The sequence below is a fragment of the Phalacrocorax aristotelis genome, chromosome 2, assembly GCF_949628215.1.
Source record: "Phalacrocorax aristotelis chromosome 2, bGulAri2.1, whole genome shotgun sequence".
NCBI lineage: Eukaryota > Metazoa > Chordata > Aves > Suliformes > Phalacrocoracidae > Phalacrocorax > Phalacrocorax aristotelis.
Window position 1 is genome coordinate 15,321,945 of NC_134277.1, and position 22,847 is coordinate 15,344,791.

The following is a 22,847-nucleotide window of genomic DNA, read 5'->3' on the forward strand; positions in this document are numbered from 1 at the left end:
CCGAAGTAAACCAGAGTACAGTAAACTGCAGTCCCATCATTAATCACTGCTTGAACAACACAACTAAAATGATTTCTGAATGTGTACTTGGGTATTTGGTGTGGTGTTTTTAAGAAAAGCTTTATGAGAAGGAGACTTGACACAATTCAGTGTCTGTTTTCTCATCTACCATTCCTAGGTGAGGTCTCCAGCACTGTTGCTGCCCACACACTGGAGCCAGAACAGAGGAAAAAATGGGGAAACCCATAGTTGGCAAATTACTTGACATTCTATGGATTGTCGTGTACTCACTTGTCACTTCCTCATGTCATGAGAGAAATTATTATAGTGAAAAAATAATATTCTGACTAGGTAACAGTGTAAGTGGGCTGAAATCTTTAAAGAATTGCCTGGTGAGTTCAATGGTGGTATTTCTGCTCCAGCAGGAAAACAGAATGGCAACCGAGATCTATTACGTGACATTTTCTCATTTTTGCTGCTGAATAATGAACTTTCTCTAATAATTTCCTTATAACATGAACATAATATGCACTTCACAATGTTCTTAACCATTTACAATTTATTACTGTTTGTAGAGATCTTTGAACTTCTTTGGTGAAAAGTGTAAGGTTTGTGTAAAACATATTAACTGATGTCACTTTCCAAACAACTGCCTGAGTTCTACTTAAAATGTAAATACATAAAACTTTACTGTTAAAAGTCTTCTGAATAGGCTGTGTTAAAAGAAGTACAAACAAAACAAGAGTTGGACAGTATGAAAAGTTTCCTGCAAGGTTTAAAGAGGCTCAGGTAGCTTAATGCGAATATATTGTACCGCAGGAATGTGCGTACCACAAACTGTTCGCTGTCGTATGATCATGCTTTGCAGGAGGTTTATCCTGTAGAACAAGGTAAGCCAACGCAGTAATGTGGCAGGCACTAATACAGACATGGAGAAACTACCTCACAGAAAGGTGAATGACATCAACCATTCAGATAATGCAGTAAAAGACACACACACACAGAGATCTCATATTCATTCAAAAATATGCAACAAAAATACAAAAAAATTGCTAAGAAGAATTTGCGTTTAGTTAACAGTCTGGCTATAGACTAGATTTTCTAGCACCTGTACGTTGTTTTCCATGGGGGAGCAGATTTTTTGTGGTTGGTTGTACACGGTTCTGTGTATGCAACTCTGTTACCGCACTTGTGTAACACATAACATCTTTGGGATTTTATGCATATAAGCTAAAGCATGAAAACTACAAACAGGAGCTTATTTACTATAGTAAACATCAGGGGTAGTTTTATATTCAAATTAAAACCCTGAAAGCAAAATCCCGCCAATCAGTTCTAACCCAGCCAGGTAATGACCCAGTGGGATTCCTCCATTTTCAGTAAGTCAGAAAGAAAGTCACATAAGAGCTTCATTAGAAGGTCTTTTATTCTTTTTCCAAGTTTGTTTAGATTAGCAGCCTGATGAATATGAACACTGAAACCTCTTAAATGCCAGATTACTTGTTTGCTAGTAAATCATATCCAGTTCAAGCTACCCCATAACAAGTAAGTACCTGAGATGTCTGCATTTGATACACTCCCTGGACAGGGAGGATATTCAGTCTTGTAACGGAACAAATGAAAGCTCTAAAAGCTTTTATTATTTTGATACCTCACATATAAAGCTATTTTCTATCTGAAAAGTCCTCTAAGTAAAATAATTTAGATTCAGACTTACTGCATTGTAAAAGTTTTACAACTCGCTGATCTTTAAATACAAGTTTTAAATACACAATTGTACTTGTCAATAATGTTGCAGAACGATTTTTTTAGCAACAATTTTTTAAAAAATACAGGAAAGGAACATTATCTAGGGTTCCTCATCAGGAATATAATTTAACTGTTCAGCTACAATGACATGAAAATAAGTTGGTGTCCCTTTTTAATAATGAAGGAAAAATTATATTTGTGAGTTTTTTTCAAGCAATCTCAGGCCTGGGGAAGGACAGAACGAATCTGGGAGTTGAACTAACTCATCAACGTTGTTTGGGAGCGCTCAACTCCTGTTTATTTCCCTGTTTCAGAACAAAAAGATGTACATTTCGTTAGTCTTCCTGTAGGTTGTGCAAGTTCGAACGCTTAAACTGCTCTTTATATATTCATCACTGCCATCTAGTGGACGTGATTGCAGTGAGCGTCCTTTTCTTAGCCAGAGTTAAAGGGGTTTGAGCAGATAAAATAACCCTACACTTAAAATTCTTCATAAACTTTAAAAAAAGAAAGCTACAGGAATAATACTTTATTTCTGTGGATTTTTATAATCACAAAATGTACGCTTAATTTATACGCACATTTTGTGTGTCACCATATGAAAGACAAACAGCCACAATAAAAGTCTAGATTAAAAATAACTATAATGAAATAAAGGTTCATTCCTGCTTTCATTTATCTTGTTTTTAGGAAAAAATCCCTCTTTTAATATTATCTGCACAAAAAAATGGATACTGAGTAATTAATTTAGTGAAAATTTAATGTAACATGACTATAACGAATAATCCAGCATAAACCTTGCACAAACTAAAGAACGTGGTTGCAAGGGAAGGGGAGACAGGTAACTTGCTCAGAATTCAGCAAATATTATGTTTTTCTACATGAAAAAGGCTAAAGGATCTGTTACTGTAAAAATGGGTTTTGAAATCTGAGCAAAAAAGAGCAGATAGCAACATGGAAGGCATCTATCTGCAAATGAAATGGTGGTGGTGAGGAATGTTCTACTGGCAATTCATATTGCAGCCTGTAAAACAGCTTTTAGATAAAGCAGTAGCTCATATAGTGGCATATTTCATTGAGTGTTTGTACTATCACAGGCCTGTGGGATTCCTAATTTTGGACCAGAATAATGCAGTGTTAGATGCAGCATAAACATAAACAAAATAGCTCCTGCCAAAAGAAGTTACTGTATAAGAGAAAACAAGTTAACACAGGCAGGGAAACAGAAGCGTCAGATAAAAGAAAACAAATGCATATAAACAACAAGGGAATTTCAGGAAATACTGTAATACTGGTTAGAACGATGAACAGACTCAATAGCAGATGTAATTGTGGAAATGTTAAAGTTGTATACGTGGTGTGGCAAAGTTTTAAGGTGGCATATGCATATAGTAGAAATTAACCTGGGTAGCTCACTACTATAATGAAGAACTGATGAAGAATCCATAGGAGTTTACTGAGAAGAAGTTGGCTTCTCCATAGGACCATCCTATGAAAACTTCCAGAGTTTCCATCTGTGTCACCCATCTGTAACTCCACTAGCTATAGCTGCCAAAAGATAACACTGAGCCCAGGTTAAGCTGGATTTAAAATAGGTCTAGGCATTTGCTCTCATCAAGAAATATGGCAAGACGTGACTAAGGTTGCTGAATGTTCTATTAATTGATTAAGCTTTGTCAAATGGCAACTTTCTAAGCTGGTACTTTTGGGCACTTCTGCCCAGCAGGCCTAATTCACCTGATCAACATCTGGGTTTCAGCAAGCAGGAGCAGCCCCGCTGTGAAGCTCACACTGAATTAAGTTCACTGATGCATAAATGCACTCATGTAAAACACCAGTGCATACACACGCATTTTAGTTTTGTTCTGAGTGGAGACATGAAAACTATTTCTTAATGGACTGTAGGAGAACCCCTGCTCTTCTGGATCTGCAGGCAGCCATGTGGGAGTCATGGTATGACGTCAGCAGCACACACCACAGAGCTCATCTCAGACTCCTTAATACGCCACTGTGTATTTTCAGGTGGTAATTCTCTGGCCAGCCTTGACAAAGGAACTTGATGAAAAGTGTATTCAGGTTTTACAAAAGTTTTTGGGACTTAGAAATTATTATTTCCTAAATACATTTAAATCCAAGAACAATTTTTAAACACCTTGTGTCAAAGCAATAATGAATGTTCACATTCTTCCTCCTAATTGTGTTTGGCCAGTTGTGGTTCCTCAGCTGCAGCCTTCCAGAAGAGAGGCTGCAGAGAGGTAAGGATTTGGTACCTAACATAAAGTCTGTGGAAACTGTGAATATTCATCATCTCAGAAAACTAGTACATGATTCTCCTATGCTGAACACCCAAAAATATTAGATTTGAAAAAATACCTTTTCTCCTGTGTCTATGTTTCTAGTTTGCAACAGTTAATTCAGGACAATAATTCCTCATATAACAGAAATTTAGAAAATATGTGCCATGTAAAGCTTGGGTAGTTTACCGATAAGGATGCTTTTTACTGACTGCTGTCTAACTTGTGATATTATGCTCCTGTACAATCAGTACATTCACACAGCATGATTAAATAGCATAATTTAATTGTGCCAGCATATATCTTAACTTTTAAGAGCTTAGTTTTACAAGCTTGTTGCTAATACTGCCACGAAAAAAGAGCCTTCAGGCCTACAAAAAAGAGAGAGTGCCACAAGTACAATCTAACACTTGCAGAAAATAACAAGCAACCAAAAGCTGAAAGTTACAACCCCCTTCCCCCCAGCACACAGAAGAGAGTTAAACCAGCAAAATAGGAAAAGAAAGGGCTTTAGGTTGAAAATAGAGAAAGTTGAAATGGTGTTTAACATATCGAAAGTTAATAAAACTAATTAAAAACCAGAGAAAAGTATTAAGGCTTAATGAAAAAGTTGTAAGCACTGGAAGTGAAATGGGCAAAGGCTTGATTTGAAAACCAGGAAAGTAATTATTTTTATATAAGTTTTGAGTAATTTGAACACTGGAGAGCTTTCCAAAATACATGTTTGTTTTCTGGAAAACTATGTCTCTGTAGATACTTTTATTGTATACTCTAAGTGGTTCCTTTTAGCTTTAATAAAACATAAATTTTGATGCTGAAACGTTTCTGGAGAACCTCCTTAACTTGCATAGGTTTTATGTAACACCTTTCACATTAACATGCTTTAATTTTAACGTGAAATGCTGTAGAAGCATGTGCATCCTTGGCATTCCATTTGCCCATTCCATTTGGCACTTCTAGAAAACCTGCCCCAATACTTTTTGAATTTGAAATTTAGATTTTCAAAGATGAAACGTAAGATTCTATTCCACTTTGACAGGAACAAATTTGGATCAGCTACATTTAGTGGCAGGTACTAAAGGGTCCTAAAATCTGGCCTGAATGAAGGAACATATTCGCAGCAGCAATCTGTAGTCATATTTAAGGTTAATACTATACGTGATTTAAAACAAGACACTTAAGGTACAGTTCATCTGAACCAGTCTCACTAGGTTTCCTTTACAATGGAGCCTTTGGTGCTATTCATCCCATCCTAATGTAGAAAACTAAAATGAGGTAAATGACTTGCCTGTTTCTCTCAATATAAAAAGGGGATCTAAAATTACCAGCTCAGCTCTAGAAATCTACTTTGTAGATGCAGAATTAGCCTATTTTAGAATCTCCTTACTGCATCTTAAAAAAAATAACATCACCATAATATTGCTCACTACTCGAAGGCAAGTGTACTGAAAAACCTCCGCAGGGAATGGATGGAAAGGAGATTTCCAGAAAACACTCCAGGTGTTTATCACGTTATAAACATTTTTGTATATTGTTGCTCTTTGGCTATAATTACACTCACAAATGTGATAAAACACACCTGTAGAAAAAACCTGTTGGTGCTGAGGACTTGACATCCCCGCCTCTATGATTTTCAGAGGTTGTACTTCAGAATTCTGATCCTGTGAGCATTAACAGTTGATCAGCTGGAGTATCTGCTGATGTAATTGCCTGATTATTACATAATTTTTGGCAGTTTTTTTTACAGCTGTCCATGTGAAGACCACTTTCAAACTGAGAGCCTAAAGTATTCATATTCCTTAAAATTTTAAGGTCAATTAGTTGTCATACTTTTTGAATATACATAGAATCGAGATATTTTGGAGTAGCATAATTATGTAAACATGATATATAAACCTACATGCAGTTTTACAAAGATACAGAAATATGCACTATGACAACCTCTTATTTGTTGTAGATTACGGAGTTAGCACTCCTATCATACATTTTTAGAACTTGATTTCTGTTTTCTACTAAAGTGCCTCTTTATTCAAGACGTATTTAAGCTTCATTCTGCAGAACTGAGGAACTGGACTTGACTTTTAATGAAAAAGCAGCCTAAGCAATATTCTTCCACAACCAAGGAAAAAAAGATATTTAAGAATTTGAAGCTGGTGGTTTTATACATGCACATGTAGAAATACCTCTCTGGCTATCATCCAGGCCCGAAGAAGTTTGTTCTGGAAGTTACACAGAGAACTGTAAAAGAATTTCTAGTCATTTTTCAGAACACAAGCTCACTGTACCAGCTGTGTATTTCCAGTGGTGCCATTTGCAGTTGGAAAGGAAAAAAAGAGTACTTGAATAGCATATAAAGGAGAACACAGGTATGAAAACTCTCTTGCATAATAAAGGCAGCTGTGTGGCATTTCCCTGATTAAACAAACAAACATACATGTGGGCTGAAATCAAACACAGATTTCCCTCTGGCAGGAAACATACTCCACATAACAGAAAAAAAGAAATTAGAATTATAAATGCATTATATTTTGAGTGATGCAGTAAGTATATTAGTAATTACTATACTGAATTTGGTATTTTTTCTGAGTGGCGGTTAATTTTCTTATTGTCCTCCTATCCCTCACATACCTGAACTTCCTAAGAGAAAAGAAGTTGAAATAGCTGAATTTATAGCGAGCTGTTTGTAAGATTTCCTGAGCATGGACACCTTTTACAAAGGGAATAAAAAGCATAGACTTAAAAGTATTTTGAATGATGTTAATGGTACCCATACACACAAGGGAAAAATAGTAAGATTATATAATAGCCTAAGAAGGCACTACTTATTTCTTTGTAATCTAGCAATTGTCTGTTAAAGCATCTTTTAAGAGCAATCTTTACCTACAGAAGGGTTACAGTTACTAAAAAGGAAAGACTTTAAGTAGCTCAAAAAGAATGGATGGGTTCAGGAGCATTAGAGGATGAAAAACATGTTCCTAGAGGGAAGATGCAAGAAACTGCCACAAGAAAATTCAAGTGTGAATTTCCGTAGCATTGCATGTTAAACTAACCCACAGTTCATTTGGAGAGGGGGAGGAGAAACAGGCTTTAGGAATCAGGTATTTTTCTCCTGTTCTTAGGAATTACAAGAGGTGTCCCCCTGCTGAACAGCTTGCAGAGCCGTGGTAAAACGACAGAAAAAGTTACGCTTTTGCACCTCACTTTTTATGGTTTTACATGTTTCTGAGGTACTCCAGAACTATTCTATCAGCCCCATAGCCTTTCTTCCACGAAAATGGAAGATGGCTTTAAAACATACGCCCTTTTTGTCTATGGGACAAGCCTCAGGAAACAGGCCCGCATTTTCCTGAGAAATGGAAGGAACCAGGCTTTAGTCAGTGCGAGAGGTGAGAAGCGAGGGAGCTGCGACAGCTCCCCAAGCAGCAGGTAGCTGCTCAGTCCTGCCTCCGAGCAAGTCCCAGGGGCACCCACGTAATCGGACACGGGCCACCTCCGGCACAGAAAACACCTGCGCTCAGAGCACCTGAAGGCTTTCAAGCAGTTTGTCTCCACAGCAGTTTCACTTCGCTATTTCGAGTTAAGAACTTTTTGCTGCTGCTTTCCGCCACGGAGCCCAAGGAACCAGCAGGGCCAGCAGCGGGCGCCTGGCCAAGGCAGCCGAGGCAGGCGGGCGTCCGGGCCCAGGGCGGCACCGCCGCCACACGGGGCGTTTTTCAATGGAGCGGGTGCTGGAAATGGTTCACTCGCGGGCGGGACCCCCTGATAGGGGCCGGCGGCCGCCCGCTCCCCGCGCACCGGGACGCGGCCACCTCCACCTTCTAGGGAAACGGAAAACTCCTCAGCCGAACCCCTGGGGTCCGGCACGCCACCCGCCCGGGGGAGCGACCCCGCGCAGGGCCCGGCCGCGCCGACGCCCGCGGAGCTGCGCCAGGGGCCCGGCGGGGGTGGATGGCTAGGACCCGCCGGCCGCGCCTCCATTTCGGGCCGCCCCGGGCGGAGACCATGGCGCATGCGCGGGGGCTCCGTCACCAATGGAGGAGCAACGCGTGCGCGGGGGCCCGACCGGACATGCGCCGCGCGGCCCCGGACCGCCCCGCTGGGGGGAATTGCGGCCGCCTGCGCTTGCCGTAGAGTGGGCTGTACCAAGTACCTCTCCTCAGGCAGGGGCGTGGGGTCGGAAAGCGACGGTGCGCTGGGGCCCGTCGGCCCCCGCCCATCCTGTCGCCGGCGGGGAGAGCCCAGGGGGCGGCGGCGCGCGGCGGGCAGCGCGGCTGGTGAGGAAGCAGCGCGGCCCCCCTGCCGCGACCCCTCCCGTCCCCTCCCCGGCAGTGGTGGTGCCGGCGGAGGGGCGGGGCGCGAGGGGCGAGCGGCTGGGGTAATGGCAGCGCTGTGAGGACGGAGCGGGGCAGGGACCGCGGCCGCAGGGCGGGAGTGAGCGAGGCCGGCGGGTGGGCGGGCGGGCGTCGCTGACTCGGGCCCCTGGCCGCCAGGTAACGCCCCCGGCCCGGCCCGGCCCGGCCCGGCCCGGCCCGGCCCGGCCCGGCCCGGCCCGGAGCGGGAACGCCGCCGGGCTGGGGGGAGGGAGCCCCGCGCTCTGGAGGGAGGCGGCGGGCACTGGCCCCGGGCGCGCGAGGGGGTGCTGCGGCCATGTCTCCCGCCGCCCCCCACATTCGCCCCCGGCGGTGCCTGTGCGGCAGCGCCCTCCCTCGGCAGCGCGGGGGGCCGGCGGCGGGGCGCGGGGTGCCGCCCTGGCCCGACGGGCAGGGTGTGGTGCGGGGCCGGCCGCTCCCCCGCGGTGCCTCCTCAGCCAGTTTCGGTTTTGTTTCGGTGGCGGGGGGAGGCGGGAGCGCGCCTCGTGCCGCGGCCGGTCGGGGGTCGCGGGGGGCCGGGCGCTCCCGCTGCTGTCGGCGGGGCGGGGGCCGGGGGCGGCGGCAGGCCGCACTGCTGGCGGCCTTGGCCCTTCGACCGCCGGCGGCTTGTGAGGTTGTTTTCTCGAGATGGTTAAATAGGTTGGAGATTTGGGGGTGTTTGGTGCCGGCCAACAACCTGCGTTTGTTTGTGTGAACAAATGCGTTCAGTCTGACAGCGGTGCGTTTGAAAGAATGAGGCGGTGGAAGCAATCTCCTTTCATTACCCTCGTGTGTAAATACGTTTCAACTGTATCTGCTTATTTTAGGGCTTGCCAAGCAGGTACGGTTTCCCACCCCCTGAACAGTACAAACGCTAGGGTAGATGTTCTGCGCTGCTCTAGTTTTTACCATGGAGGTTACTTGCCCGCGTACAAGATGTTTAATACTCTGAGCTGGTGAGCTTGTGTGCTGCAGAGACTAGGCACAGCAAACCCCCAAAACCCCAGCCTCTGGCAGAAAAAGTTATGCTGTGTTTGTTAACATGTCTATAAAACAAATTTAAATTCATATCGACATGAAAGCTGGAAGAAAATGTTAACTAAGAGTCAGTTCTTTCTTAAACTATTTAACCCAGAATACCTTTACGAGTATATGGATGCACAGTGCTTTGCATGCAGTTTTGGTGATACTAAACACAGTATTACAGATTCTGTGTTCAGTATCGTGGGGAGGAATTTTTCCTCACCCTCCTCCCTTCTCTCAGTTTTGCCCGTCTGTGGAGGAATGGCTCTTACCTTGGGAGGTACCAAGGGTGTTTCAGAGAGAGCAGCCTGTAACATAACACTCAACTAAGTATAACTTAATTATCACAATAATTTCCTAGGATTCTTAAAATTTTTGTGGACTGTGATTATTTTGGGGGGGATTTAACTGAAAATACTCTTATGTTTTCCAGAAGAACAATAATGTTAACGTTTTTAGAAGACTACTTTTTTCTTTTTTTCCTCCGGGAAGTGAGCTCTACCGTTGTTTACTTCTACTGAGGTTCATGCTTCTTTGAAACATATATCAGTTTGTCTTTTTCAACTTATTTTATTTGTTGGTTATCTATTTGTCTTGTCAGTTCTCACTGATTTTCTGTGTAGTAAGCTGCTACTGACATACATGGATTGAAGATTTTTTTTTTATTATTTACAGAAGCAGTAATAGCCATGTTGCAAATATAACAATTTAAAAGCTTCTACTGAACTGAAAGTATTTCTGCACCACTTACTGAGCTTTAGTTCTTAAAAAAGTTTCCTGTTCATAAAACCTAGGGTAATACCACTTCCTCAATATTACTTATTTGCTACTCAATTTTTTTATGAAATCAAAGCAAATGTGGGTTGGGTGATACGTTAATTACCTTTTAGACAGAAGATGTTGTGTTGCAGTTAGAGAAGAGCAACCCTCTGCGGTTCCTGAAGTCACACAGCTTGCTTGGTTAGTCAGGGTGGCATTTTGTATGCATACAGTGTAAAAGCTGCATCTGATCCCCCCAGCCCCCCAAACTGAGAAGGTATATATCCTGCAGTTTGAGAGGACTTATCTGCCTGAGAAAAATTCAGAGCTAGTATCAGTTAAGGTAGTAAGCTGGTTGCTAAACAGTTTTTTAGCATGACATTTGATTTCTTTCCCTTACGGAGGTGTGCTTCTTGTGCTAAAAGTCTGTTTGTCAGTAGCTTTCTTTTTTACCGTTCTGACCTTGAAAATTTGGGGAGACACGTTAAGAGTCACTTGTCTATCTATTTGAAATGGAAATAAAAGTATTCTTTCCACTTTTTGTTTTAGTCTTACAATGCCATGCTTCTGAGCAGGAACTACATTTGCTTTGTGCATGGAATGTCACACATCAGGTCCTTTCTAGATTATATGTCTACGACAAAGACAAATAGAAACAAAGAGGCCTTCATAGTTGTGTCTCTCGGGACCTCTTTTTTAAAATTACCTTACTTTTTCCTAGTTTTATTTCCGTAATTTAATGTTTTTATTTCAATCTATCTTTCCAGTATTTTTGATACGAGATTTCTAACACAGCTTCTGTACTTTCAAGCCATGTCTTATTTGAAAGAATTCACCATTTGTCCTGCTGCACAGTGCAATAAGCTGCACAAGCTCTGCATAATGCTCTGTGTTTAGATGTGTTTTCCTTTTGTCATCCTGAGTAAAGCTTTTGGATTTTGTAGCTATTTAAATATAACACCAGAAGTGTTTTGTGAAAGCTTGAGGTGAACATAGGCTACAAACTGACAGTAGTAATTTCAAATACTCTGGTAATATGTTCAGTGTGTTCCTGCCCAAAATTCTCTCAGATATAGCTGAAACAGTCTTTGCATAAAAGTGAACAAACAAAAACGTCCAGGGAAGTTGTTTTTTCATATGGTGCTGTTAAATGGGCGGCCTAGTAAGGTGATGAACTTCATGAGGCAAGACGTTGGATAAATTGATGTTATGTTATAGGTTATTCATACAATATTAATGTTAAATGTGTGGAACATAACGTGTTCCACAACCTTAAAAATATGGTCTTATGAGCTTGATTTTGGAGGGTGGGGGAGCAGGGGTGGGTGTTCTCTGTGCTGCTGTATCGTGGTGCAACAGTGTACAAAGTTTAAATTGGAAAATTCAAAGGAAATGTATTTTTTTAAAACAATTGTGCAATGTTGTCTGACATGTTTAATTCTTCTACAGATTAACACTAAAGCCCCACAATGTCCTTGAAACCACGAGTAGTTGACTTTGATGAAACATGGAACAAACTTTTAACAACAATTAAAGCTGTTGTTATGTTGGATTACGTTGAGAGAGCAACATGGAATGATCGCTTCTCGTATCCTTTACATGAAAATCTGATTTAATGTGTTTGTATGATGTTTGTATGACAGAGTAGGCCAGTGTTATGTAACAATTCCAGTGGTCTTAATCAGAAGCCAGTTGTAAGGTTATATCTGTTATTAAGCCTGTGGGTCAGTGGATGGGTTGAAAGGGATGGGAAATTCTGCATGTTTGGGAAGTATTCTATGCGAAAATCACCACAGTAATAAAAAGTAAACCAGTCTGAGTTTTGCTCACTGTTAGTAGCTCTAATAGTTCGCTTATGCCATAGCTGTTCACAAAGGTACATACATTGAATTGCCCCAATTCTGATAATGAGTTATTCTTGTGCGTGTAGCAGGGGAAGAGAATGCACATCTTCAAATTTGGGGTGGTGGGGGTTGGTGAGGTTGTTCTGTTTAAAGATGTCTGCCTCCTCTTTGCACTTCTGAGTGTCCTGATGACTACCACATTAGACATTTCTATAGCAAGGGTTTATAAAAAAGCTGCCTTCCTTTCCCTCCACTGTTATTGTGTCTCTCTTCCTGGCAGTTAAGCTATGTTTAAAAAGAATTGCTCTTTCTGGCTGTGATCATATGGTCTTGCTGTTCAAGTCACAGCTGTACATATGTTATTGTAGTGAAAAGTTTGCATTTTACATGTAAAATGGACTTGTAAGTTTTTACAAGATTTAAGTTTCAGTGAACTTTTAAAAGAAGAAGCATAACTATTCCAACCAATTATACTGTGTCCTGTAGCAAGGCATTCATTAACCATTACAGTGTGGTGAATAGTTAGAGAATTTCAGGAGGCTTTGCAGCTGTTCTGCAGCAATCTGGCTAAGTTTGGTTTAATTATAGGGGGGAAGAATGATTTAGACTTATTTATCAATTTGTTAACTCTCCTGGGTGAAAAAAGAAGCTCCTGAAAAGACTCTTATACATCAAGTTTTACAACATAAGCTTACTCTGTGTGCAGGAACTAGTCTCAGAAGTCTCTATCTAAATGCGTTACCGTTTCTCAGAATTGCTTTCTGATGTGCCTGGGTGTTGAGTGCGTGCACGTGTATAAATACATAAAAGAGAAATTTAGTTGCTTGTGGTCCTTGTGGAGCCTTGTTCTATGGTGCAATAATCTTTAAGGAGCTCTTTCATTTTAAAACTTCATAATTAATTTCTGGGAACATGACTGTCCACCTTGTCTTCGACTCAAGTTCAAATGACTTCAAAATTTACAGACTTTTTGAGTTAATTAGTTGTGCTCTTATGTGATGACAAATTATGCTGTAGTCATTCTTTCTGAGCAGCTTTTAAGAACTGCACATTTCAGTCTTCAACAAGGGGTTAACGCCTGCAGCTTAGAACTAAACATTTAAACAAGGGCACTTAAAATAGAATTAAATAATCGAAAATAATAGTTGAGTGAGATGTAGGATTGATCCCTCTTGTCCCACTGTTTCACTTAGAACTTTTTATGTGGAGGCTATGTACACAAGCCTGCTGTTGATCCTCTTTTGAGATTTACTCCAGTTGATTGAACATCAGAAAGGGAACGCTTACAAATAGCAGACTCAGGAAGCAATCTTGGATGAATCGTTTAGCATGTAATTCTTAAGACCTTACTTACTATCATCTCTTGATTATGTTCCTTGGAAAGTGGCACTATTAATGCCTAATTTGGCACAGAGGAGAGCCCCTTTTGGCTTATTCTCTATTGCTGAATGGCCTGAGGAGCTTGTGTCGCTTGCAACTTCTAGCTTAAATGTTTAGTACCTCTGCTGCCTTTAACCAAACTATGTTTCAATGCAAACTGGTCACTGATTATTCAACAACTCGGTGAAACTGGCAGTTCTATACAGCTGGTGAGAAGTCTTTTTTCCAGGTTTTAAATATATAAAGAAAACTAAAGTATTAATGATATATTTTTAGGAAGATGTGACATTTAACAATACATCTTTTTCTTTGTTAGCTTTTTATTGTTTGTTAAATCCAATTTAATTGGAGTAATATGCTTCTAAACATCTACAGGGAATGTAAAGGAAATGTATTAACTATTTTTTCTTGCTGCTTAAAAAGCACAATAAAAAGGTGGCAAATGAATCGAACTATATCTTAATGGAATTCATACAGGCTATTTCATTGATTATAGTACCACTTGATCTTTTTAGTCTCTCTGTAGTTGAAACAATGGTGTGGAAACAAAGGATAAGATAGAGCAAAGAATCATTATTTTAGTCTGCAACAGTGTATTCTAAGAAGCATTTGCTTTCTCTTGTGCTGCGTGAGACAGCTTGAGATCAAATGGTGTATGCAGACTAATAGTATTTTAAGGGTGAGAGGCTTGTGCTGTGTATATTCCACTTCTAGACTAACTTTTGCCTCATTAGTTCTCCAGAACTTGTCTTAAATATAATTATTTGTAACTCTGATAATTTTATTGTTAAACATAGCTTATCTTTAAATGTAGCTTATCTCAAACTTGAAATACTAGAATGACAATGAGCTGGGAACCAGAACTGTGTAAGAGTTAAAATCTTCTGGAAAAGATCACTTGAAAGACCATATGTCACTTTATTTAAACTGTGAGTCATCTTGAGCCACCTTTGACCTTCAGATTTCCTCTCAGGTTCTCTGCAGAAAGAAATGTTTCTGGAGTCGTTTCATTGTCTGGTAAATGAGTGACAGCTATGTCTTTCTATTTTAGATATTATTTACTTAATTTGGTTATTATGAATGCTTTGTACACTTTTCAGACTTTGCTTCTAGCTGTTCAGTAGGCTAGGGAGTGCTCTTTAACTTAAGAGGCTGATCAAGCTTGGTTAGAGGGCGGTAGCTCATCTATACTTTGATAACTACCTTTTAGCAGTAGAACTATTTTGAATGGGTGGAACGTCACGATCTTCCTGTTGTCTTGGCTTTTTCACCAACCAGGTAAATAGGATGAACAGTACCCAGGGAGGAAGGTAGCCATACTGCAAACAGAATTATTTTAAAAGTATGCGACACGGCCACCTGCTTTTTTCCATTTTTCTGCATGTTTGTTCTCCCTCCTCTAATCCCCCATTTTACAAGGGTTCTGTGATGAATCAGAAACTTAGAAGCATGTATCTTTAACATACGAACCAACCCAAAGAGCAGGAAGAGTAAATAAAATTCATATGATCATGTTTCTTTCTGACTGCAAGTCCTCAAGTGCTATGTGAATTTTGATTCTGTAACAGAGGAAGACCAAAAATCACAGAAATTTTCCAAAAGTGCTACTTTGGTCTTCTGGAGAAGGTCTATTCAAAACCTTCTGCTAATATATGGTCTTAACTAAATGCTTTTTTAACCCTGAGGACAATATTTGTGAGCTTTTATGGCCTTGGATACAATATTTTCCTGTGGAGGGTCTTTTTTTTTCTTTTTTTCCCTCAGTTTGGAATTGATTGTTTCCCATAGCTGGGTAATGCCCCTCAAGGCTTTTGCACAAGGCTTTTGATGTTCTTTCTTTTCAACACAGGGTGAAGGCCCCTAAGCAGCAGTTCGGCTTCGGCTTCCTTTGACCTTTCTCACCCTGCAAAACTACATGCTGATTTGGAAGGACAGATGGCTTTCACCATTATAGATAAATTATTGAACAGTAAAGGTTTCTTCCTGATCTAAGGGACAGCAGCACAGAAAAAAAATGTGCTTTACGTTTGTGGAGTAAAATACCGGTGATGATTAATGTTTTATCTCCCCTCAAAGATTTTTTTTTTTTTTGGTTATGAGATTCAGAACATTTTGGTCACTACACTTAAATTTGGATTCTGCACTGAAAGATACAGTTAGATGACTAGTACAAGTCAAGCAAGAATGGGAACTCTCTGTAGCAAAGCTGCTCTGTAATGTGTATTTGAGACTTATGGTAGCTCTTTTTTGTAAATATCCAGAGAAACCGAATATCCAGCAAGTAGAATTTGGTGTTGACTTTTATCATTTGGTTAATAGAGGAAGACGTGTGAGGTGCCTGTTGAAGCACTTCTGTGATTAAGCTGTTATTTTAATTTCAGCAGGTATACAAAGTGAGGCTCCTGTGTCAAGGAAGAGTGCTAGATTCAGCTTTCTTCATTTGCAAGAAAATTTGTCTGGCCTCTAGAATAAGGAAAGGCATGCTTGGAAGACGTGTATTTTTATGAAAGAGTACAGATAGTGTTTTCGTTCTTAAACAGGTTTATTACAACTAAGTAAGTTGTTTACAACAGTCGGGTCATCTGGACTCCTAGCTGAGACCTAGGGCACGGAGGCTAGATAAATTCAGAGATATTTGCTGCTTTCATCAGATAAGCTGCCATTATTGTTTTCTTGTACTGTTGTGAAGACTGCCTGTTTCCTCTAACTTTGAAGTTTTGATGATTTAGATAGTGTAGTTGTGGATGTAAAGAGGAAAGTCATGTCACCTTTGCTTGTGAGTAGCTTACAAAGATTTGTAACTGTGGAATTTGCTTTCTCAGTAAATAGTGAAGAGGCTTGTGATCTGAGTGATATTGAGGACATGTTCGACTATGGACCATCCTTTGACAAAATTTGTCTGGGGGCATGGAGGGCCAGGGAATTTGTGGAAAACAAAACAAAACAAAAAACCAACAAATGAAACAATTGTTCTTTACAATCTGTTTAAAAAACCCCTTTCAGTCTTCACTACTGATTTAGTAGTTTGTTTTGATATTTTATTGGTCATAACTTCGTACAAAGCAGTGAATATTGCCTGTTTTGTTTGTTGGGGTTTCCATTTAATGCTTCTTGCCATTCTGAGGAGAATTCCTGATAAAGATGATCTGTATGGATAAAATAACTGTACTCGAGATTAGAGTCTGATTAGGCTCTTTGAGATGCCAGGTGCAAAATATAAAGGCTTTTTCCATGTAGTTCTCCTACATCAGTGTCTTCTCTGTTTTGAATAGTACTTCTATACGAAAAATGAAACATGCTTTTGGGAAAAACTGTGCCATAAAAGCTTGAGGCTGTTCTGTATTCTAAGAGGGTGACTTGTCAACTGTCCTTATGTTTTCCATCTCCTTTTCCACAGCCATGTGCTTTTTTTTAAGGTAGACTATAGCAAAGGTGATCTCTTGTTGTCTTTTGGTTAAAGAGCTTGCCACAAAAAGTCATCTGTACTAAATCATTATTTCTAGCATGGCTGGTTTTATAAAATGCCTAGACTTAGTTGGATAAGCATGACATTTTAAAATAATTTTTGCAGAACTAGTTTATTTTCCGCAGTTGTTCATCTGAAGCTTGACTTAATCCTTGCTTGGCTTTTCTGAAAGGAAAGCTCTTAATCATAAATTCTTTTCCTGATAAAGTATCAAGTAGCTTTTTTTAAACTTGAGATAAGCCAGACAAACCAAAGGTGTCACTCTGCAAAGTACTTCAGGGAAAACACCACCTTAAGGGGTTTAACTGTTTGCTGCCCATTTAAGTGAACAAGTATAACTGTTTTGTGTGGCTGTGATCTAAACAGGGTTACTGAAATGGCAATAATGGCGTAAAAACAAAGCAAAGTTTTTGCATCCACACCACCATTGTGATGACTTAATTTCCAGTGTCCCAGAAAACTGTTTTATCTGTGGTGTTGAGGGGAATATGCAAGGGAAATAAATTCTTCTGGAGTTGGGGAAGGAAAACTTAGTTGGCTTCACTTCATGTCTGCTCTGCTCCATACTTGGCTAGTCGCATTCTTAACCTAATTAGTGCTTCTTTCCATTATCTGAAAAGAATCTCAGTTTCACTTTGGCTGCAGATACAAAGAATGAATTTTGGATGAAATTTCACTTTGAGATAATCATATATTATTCATAGATGGTAAATAGGTGGTAGAAGCCATGTCGGTCTGGGACTACTAGAAGTTCCAGGATCTTGGCTCTAACATTCCCTCCCTTTCCACTACTTAAAATTTATTATTGACACCAAAAACTTAGATTCTTCACAAATCAGGACACTAATTTCAGAAAATTATCTATTTTTATCTATTGTATTCAATTGTAAAAATAGAATCTAAAATGTGTATGAGGAAAAAAGGTTCTTTAATAAGTTTTCACACTGAAAGCAGGTGCAAACCTTGACTCTGAGCCCAGAGACATTTATGCTTTGTGTGTGGCCTATCCTGAACCTCTTGGAGAGAGACTTTATACTGAGACTAAAATTTTTTTGGAAAATCATGTACGCCACTTGCACAAGGTAACCCATACAGTTACTGATGTACATGTAGGTATTGTTTGTCCTTTTTTGACTTTAGGGAGGGGTTGGTTTGTTTTGTATGTATGAAAGTATGCAGATTTTGTGAGATTAAATCACAGATGACAGTTCTAGAGACATATATATATGATATATGGAACACATATCATACAACATGATGTAGACTGATGTATAGGTCTCTGTCTATATGCAACATAAAAGAAATAACTTCCTTTTTTTAAGCCACGAATACGGTTTATATATAAAATTCATTGTTGGGTTAGAAAGTTAGGTCTGTCTTTTCTGTTGAATGCTTATAGTCAAACAAGTTACAGAAATGTCTTCACTTTTCAAATGTGCTATAGTTTGTTAGCCTTCTGTTACACTGTAAAAGTGCCTACTCTAGTGTCTTGGAAATTGATTGTGTATACTCTACTAATGAAAACTTCTGAAATATGTGGGAAATAAAATAATAAAAATGCTTCGGAGGGGAGGAAGTAATGAAAAATTCTTTATTATGACAAATAACAATACTTGTTTACCTATGCAGCTGTGAATTTACTTCTGTCTCATCAGCTAAGACATAATTTCAACAGAATCATGATTCATAATGTTGAATATATAGGATGGATGAACAGTGTCTCCTTGTATTTCACTAAAAAGAGAAATAGATTTGAATAAGGTGTCTGTATAGGGAATGAAAAATTGCAAGTTCTGGATAGTACTGCTAAATGGCTTAGTGCTATTTTTTGAGGTTAGGCACCTGTGTGTTTGATAAGATAGGCTGGGTATCGTAACCAATAGTTCCACTGGTTGCAGAGAGGATACCTCTGACACGTTGGTAGACTAAATCAGTTCACTAAACTGATGGACAGCTCGACTGAAAAAGTTCTTAATTTATTTAGTGAGCTGAATGAGCTCACTTAGGATAATTAGGCAGGTGCTGGCACAGTAGAAGCTGTGGCAAGTAACGGAAAGCATACATCCATTTTTTTAAATTGGCTATCCACCTTTTATCTTGGAAATAATGTTGGGAAATCTTCACAAAATTCATACTACAGAGGAAAGCACTCTTGATTCTGTTTTGTCTGTTGGCTCTTCTCTTAAATTACTGTTGCACAGACTTCTTTGCTGCTTTAGCCAGAGTTTAAAATTACATGCTCTAGAGAGAATTATAGTTGAATTCCTACATCTCATCCTCCTTCTCGGATCATACTAATTTGTTTAAATTGTTAAACTTATTCCTTTGACATATGAATATATTTTGAGAAGTTCAGTACATTGGTAGCTTCTTAGACAATGATTTGCTTAAATTCCAAAAGATTTGGGCCAAATTTTACAGAACTTAAGATGTATTTAAGTTTGCATGTATATGTGCTTTGTTAAACTTGTTTTATTCTAGGATTCTTGGTAAGTATGAGGGCTTGCCTAACCAGTAAGGCATACTGAGTTTAAGTGGTTATAGTTAGGCAACTCCTCCTGTGTTCATCTGGCTGCATGAATTTAAAAATTATCTGTGTCTGTGAGGGAAGAGTTATGCAAGTTATCCCACCAGTATGGTGTGAGAATATGAACAATGCTTATTCAAAAAAGTACTTCTGTAAAGAAAAATGGAAAATAGTACATTACAGAGGTGGTGTAGCTGGCTTACCAAAAGTTCGTAGCACGAGCATTTAATTTTCTGGTTGTTGCAACAATGTTATTTTTAGACCGGTTAAAGCTTAGGTGTGGTCTTAATGTTGAACCTGTGATTGTTATTCCAAAATTATAATCCTGTTACAACTTTCTAGGTATGTATGCTCTGTTCATACTAATTTTAGCGGTGTGTGTGCATGTCTTCCTTCACAGAGAGTTTTGGAAGCTGAAGAACAAGTGCTGGTTATGTATCACAGATACTGGGAAGAGTATAGCAAAGGGGCAGACTATATGGACTGTTTATACAGGTAAGCTTTGCAAACGCGTTGTTAAACTTTTGAAATTATTGCAATGATCTGCAGCTTAAGTCTAAGAATGTTTAAAGAGAGCAATAGCTGAATATGTCACAGGTCAGTTTTGAGAGAATATAGTCATGTTAGCAGGACATGAGTAAAAGGAATAATGCTCCAACAGGTTCTTCTGTGCACTGCTCCTAACCACTGGAGTCGTTATCTAAAAAGATTCCTACTATTCTTTCATTACTAATATATTCTGCTGCGGTTGTTTCTGATGTTACAGTGCCAAATATGTTGGTGCTAATCAATCCTACAGGGAAGTAGCTCATAATCCTAGGTGGTGTTCTACAAGGATGGCATTGTACTGAAGTGTCTAGGAGAACCAGCATGGTTTGTTTCAAAGCTTAGCCATGTACCTTGGCAAAAACACAGCTCTCCCTTCTAGAAGAACTTTTCAGACAAGGCTGTGTTCTCTTTGGGTCCTTTCTTTTCAGGTGAATGTTTGAACTGCAGGGGTTGGAAAGGGAGTGAAAATTTCTCCTTGATTCTCTTCTGAGAACTTCAGAAACTAGTAGGCTGTATACAGGCAATAATTTTTACAGGTTCTTTCGGTAATTACAGCCAAGTCAACAAATAAATCCACGACTAACCCCTGTTAATTTTGTACTTCTACTGTTTCCTGAATTGCAAGCGTGTTTCACTGCCACTAGGGATGGCTTAAACATATAAAACTCACCCATTCATGAGCTGCTAGAGTAACAGCTATATTGAGATGGCTTTGGATTTACTAGGATTTGGATTTTAATTCCACTCTGACTGTAGGTTGAACATTCTAGTGTCCCTTATGCATGTGATATCCAGCAGGTTATATTATGAGGCACTGTAAATATGGTATGTGTTAGATGGTATGATGTGAGGATTTACAAAGGATTTCAAGACCTTTACTATTACATTAGGAGACATATGTATGATCTTGTAGTATCTATTAAATTATTGCTGGCATACTGGTGACAAACATGATGGAGTCCATCCTGGGCTTGCAAACTTTAGTTCCATGATGTGTCACTGACTTAATTGGAGAGTTGATACAGGGGGAAGAAAAAATATCCTATTTATTGTGTATGAATCTCACCAATTCTGCTTTGTGAAACAGTTTCTGAGCACCTGAGTGCTTCTGGTCCTAAACCATCAAATTAAAATGCTGCTCCAGTGGTAGGAACCTGATTTTTTTGTTTTATTTTTAAACAAGCTAGGGTATTTTTTTCCAGGCAGTTGTTATGCACACGAACCGACCTGTACATAGATAAAAGCTCAGTAGAGTGCTGTTCATCAGTTCAGAGCCAAGTTCTTAAACTCGCAAGTTATTTCATGCCAGCTCTGCCCATTCTAACTCTCCTTCCTGCTTTGCATATGGTGTTTTGGTCCAGAAAATGTACTTGCTAGGTGTTCTGTTGGAAAGAATTTTACCTCAAAGTTATATCTTCTTTCTTTGTGTTGAAATTGTGAGTTCTGTCATATATGAAAAGTCTCTAAAGTGTATGACTTTGTGAAAGTATGATTTTTCTCTTCAATAATAAAACAAATATATTGCAATGGGAACTAAAAGACCCTCACACATGAAGGCAAGAAATAATTCAGTGCTTGATTAGTAGAGTCATAATGACTTTCATGCATTGGAAGCCCTTCATTAAGTGTTATGTCACTTTTTTTTTTTGAGAGAGAATGTTTTGGATGAAAGTACTTCTGAAGACTGTAAGAAGGTACTCTCGTTTTTATAAAGCAGTTGGAGCTCTTTTCTTATGTGAATACCTGCTCTCAAAAAAGTACCATAAATTAGTTGACTGCGTTGTATCCCAGAAACTTATTTGTGTAATTCTTCCAGCAGTGAAAACTGGTTAATCTTTACAGCTAATAATCTTAATGTTAGTTTTAAATAGGCTTGTATCCCTGCATCTTAAACCTTTTACCCTGATAGATAATACTTGAAATACTACTAAAATGTAAGACTCTTCACTTTTGAGCAAAATTTATAAAATGTGAGACCAATCATGTGACTGGCAATGCAGTCAAATGTTTTCTTTCTTTGGTGTTGGTTTTGGTTTGGTTTGGGTTTTTTTTTTTCACCCAACCCCCCAGGTGCATTTTGGTAGGAAAACAAATTTGGATTCAGTTTGAAAACTAAAATCCCTGTACATGCTTGACTGAACCAAGATGATAAAACTGGTGGAATAAGGTATGGTTGATGTTAAATCAACTTCTTCAGTTGTTTTTGTTAGTTCTGATGATAAACGTAAAAATAATGCTGGATATTGGGGCTTATCAAGGTCTTGGTGCTGGAAGTGTTTTGGTAGGTAATCGTACTTGTAAAAAATCTGTTTTGCGTAGCTTTTTTTCAAGTAACTGCAGGGTTTTCTTATCCAGCAAATTGAAATTAATTGAAATTATTTTTACAAACAAACAAAAACAGCTAAAGTTTTAAAATCTGCTCATAATAAAATCCTGAAAACTAAACACATGTAGTGCAGCTTCTGCTTTGTGCACCATGGTTCTGCTGCCTTTAGTACTGCTCTTGTGAAGTCACCATTGCATGTTTTCATTGAAACATTAAAAAAAAAAAGGTGTGAACAAACCTCTGAAAGGTCATCCATTTCAACCTTATGCTCAGAGCAGGACTAGCTTCAAAGTTAAACCAGGGTGCTTAAGGTTTTGTTGAGTCAAAATCTGAGCTCCTTCAAGGACAGAGATTTTGCAACCTTTAGGCGCAGTCTGATTTAGTGCTTGATTATTCTCACTCTAAAAAATTTTCCTGTATGTCTGGAATTTGTCGTGCTGCAACTTGTGTCCGTTGCTTCTTGTTTTTTCTCTGTGCTTCTCTGAGTGTAGAGTTTATCTCCAACTTACGCAGTTCTCATGCTCTGCTCCCTGGCTATTTCAGTGAGCTTTCTCTGTGCTCTTCCATTTGTCCAGATTTGT

The 22,847-nt window shown here is 39.4% G+C and overlaps 1 protein-coding gene across 18 annotated transcripts in view; it reads left to right on the forward strand.

Annotated features, from left to right (window-relative positions):
• Positions 1–8,107: 8,107 nt before the first annotated feature.
• The window catches only part of CUL2 (cullin 2), a 53,097-nt gene continuing 38,357 nt past the window's right edge, over positions 8,108–22,847 (forward strand). For 2 of the 18 annotated variants that reach the window (XM_075082456.1, XM_075082464.1), the window contains exons 1-5: positions 8,404–8,418; positions 10,091–10,210; positions 11,624–11,762; positions 17,844–17,973; positions 19,792–19,886. In XM_075082456.1, the coding sequence (XP_074938557.1) occupies positions 11,644–11,762; positions 17,844–17,973; positions 19,792–19,886 (344 nt within the window). In that variant the 5' untranslated portion in view covers positions 8,404–8,418; positions 10,091–10,210; positions 11,624–11,643. The other 16 variants (XM_075082450.1, XM_075082459.1, XM_075082451.1 and 13 more) reach the window with 10 other exon arrangements.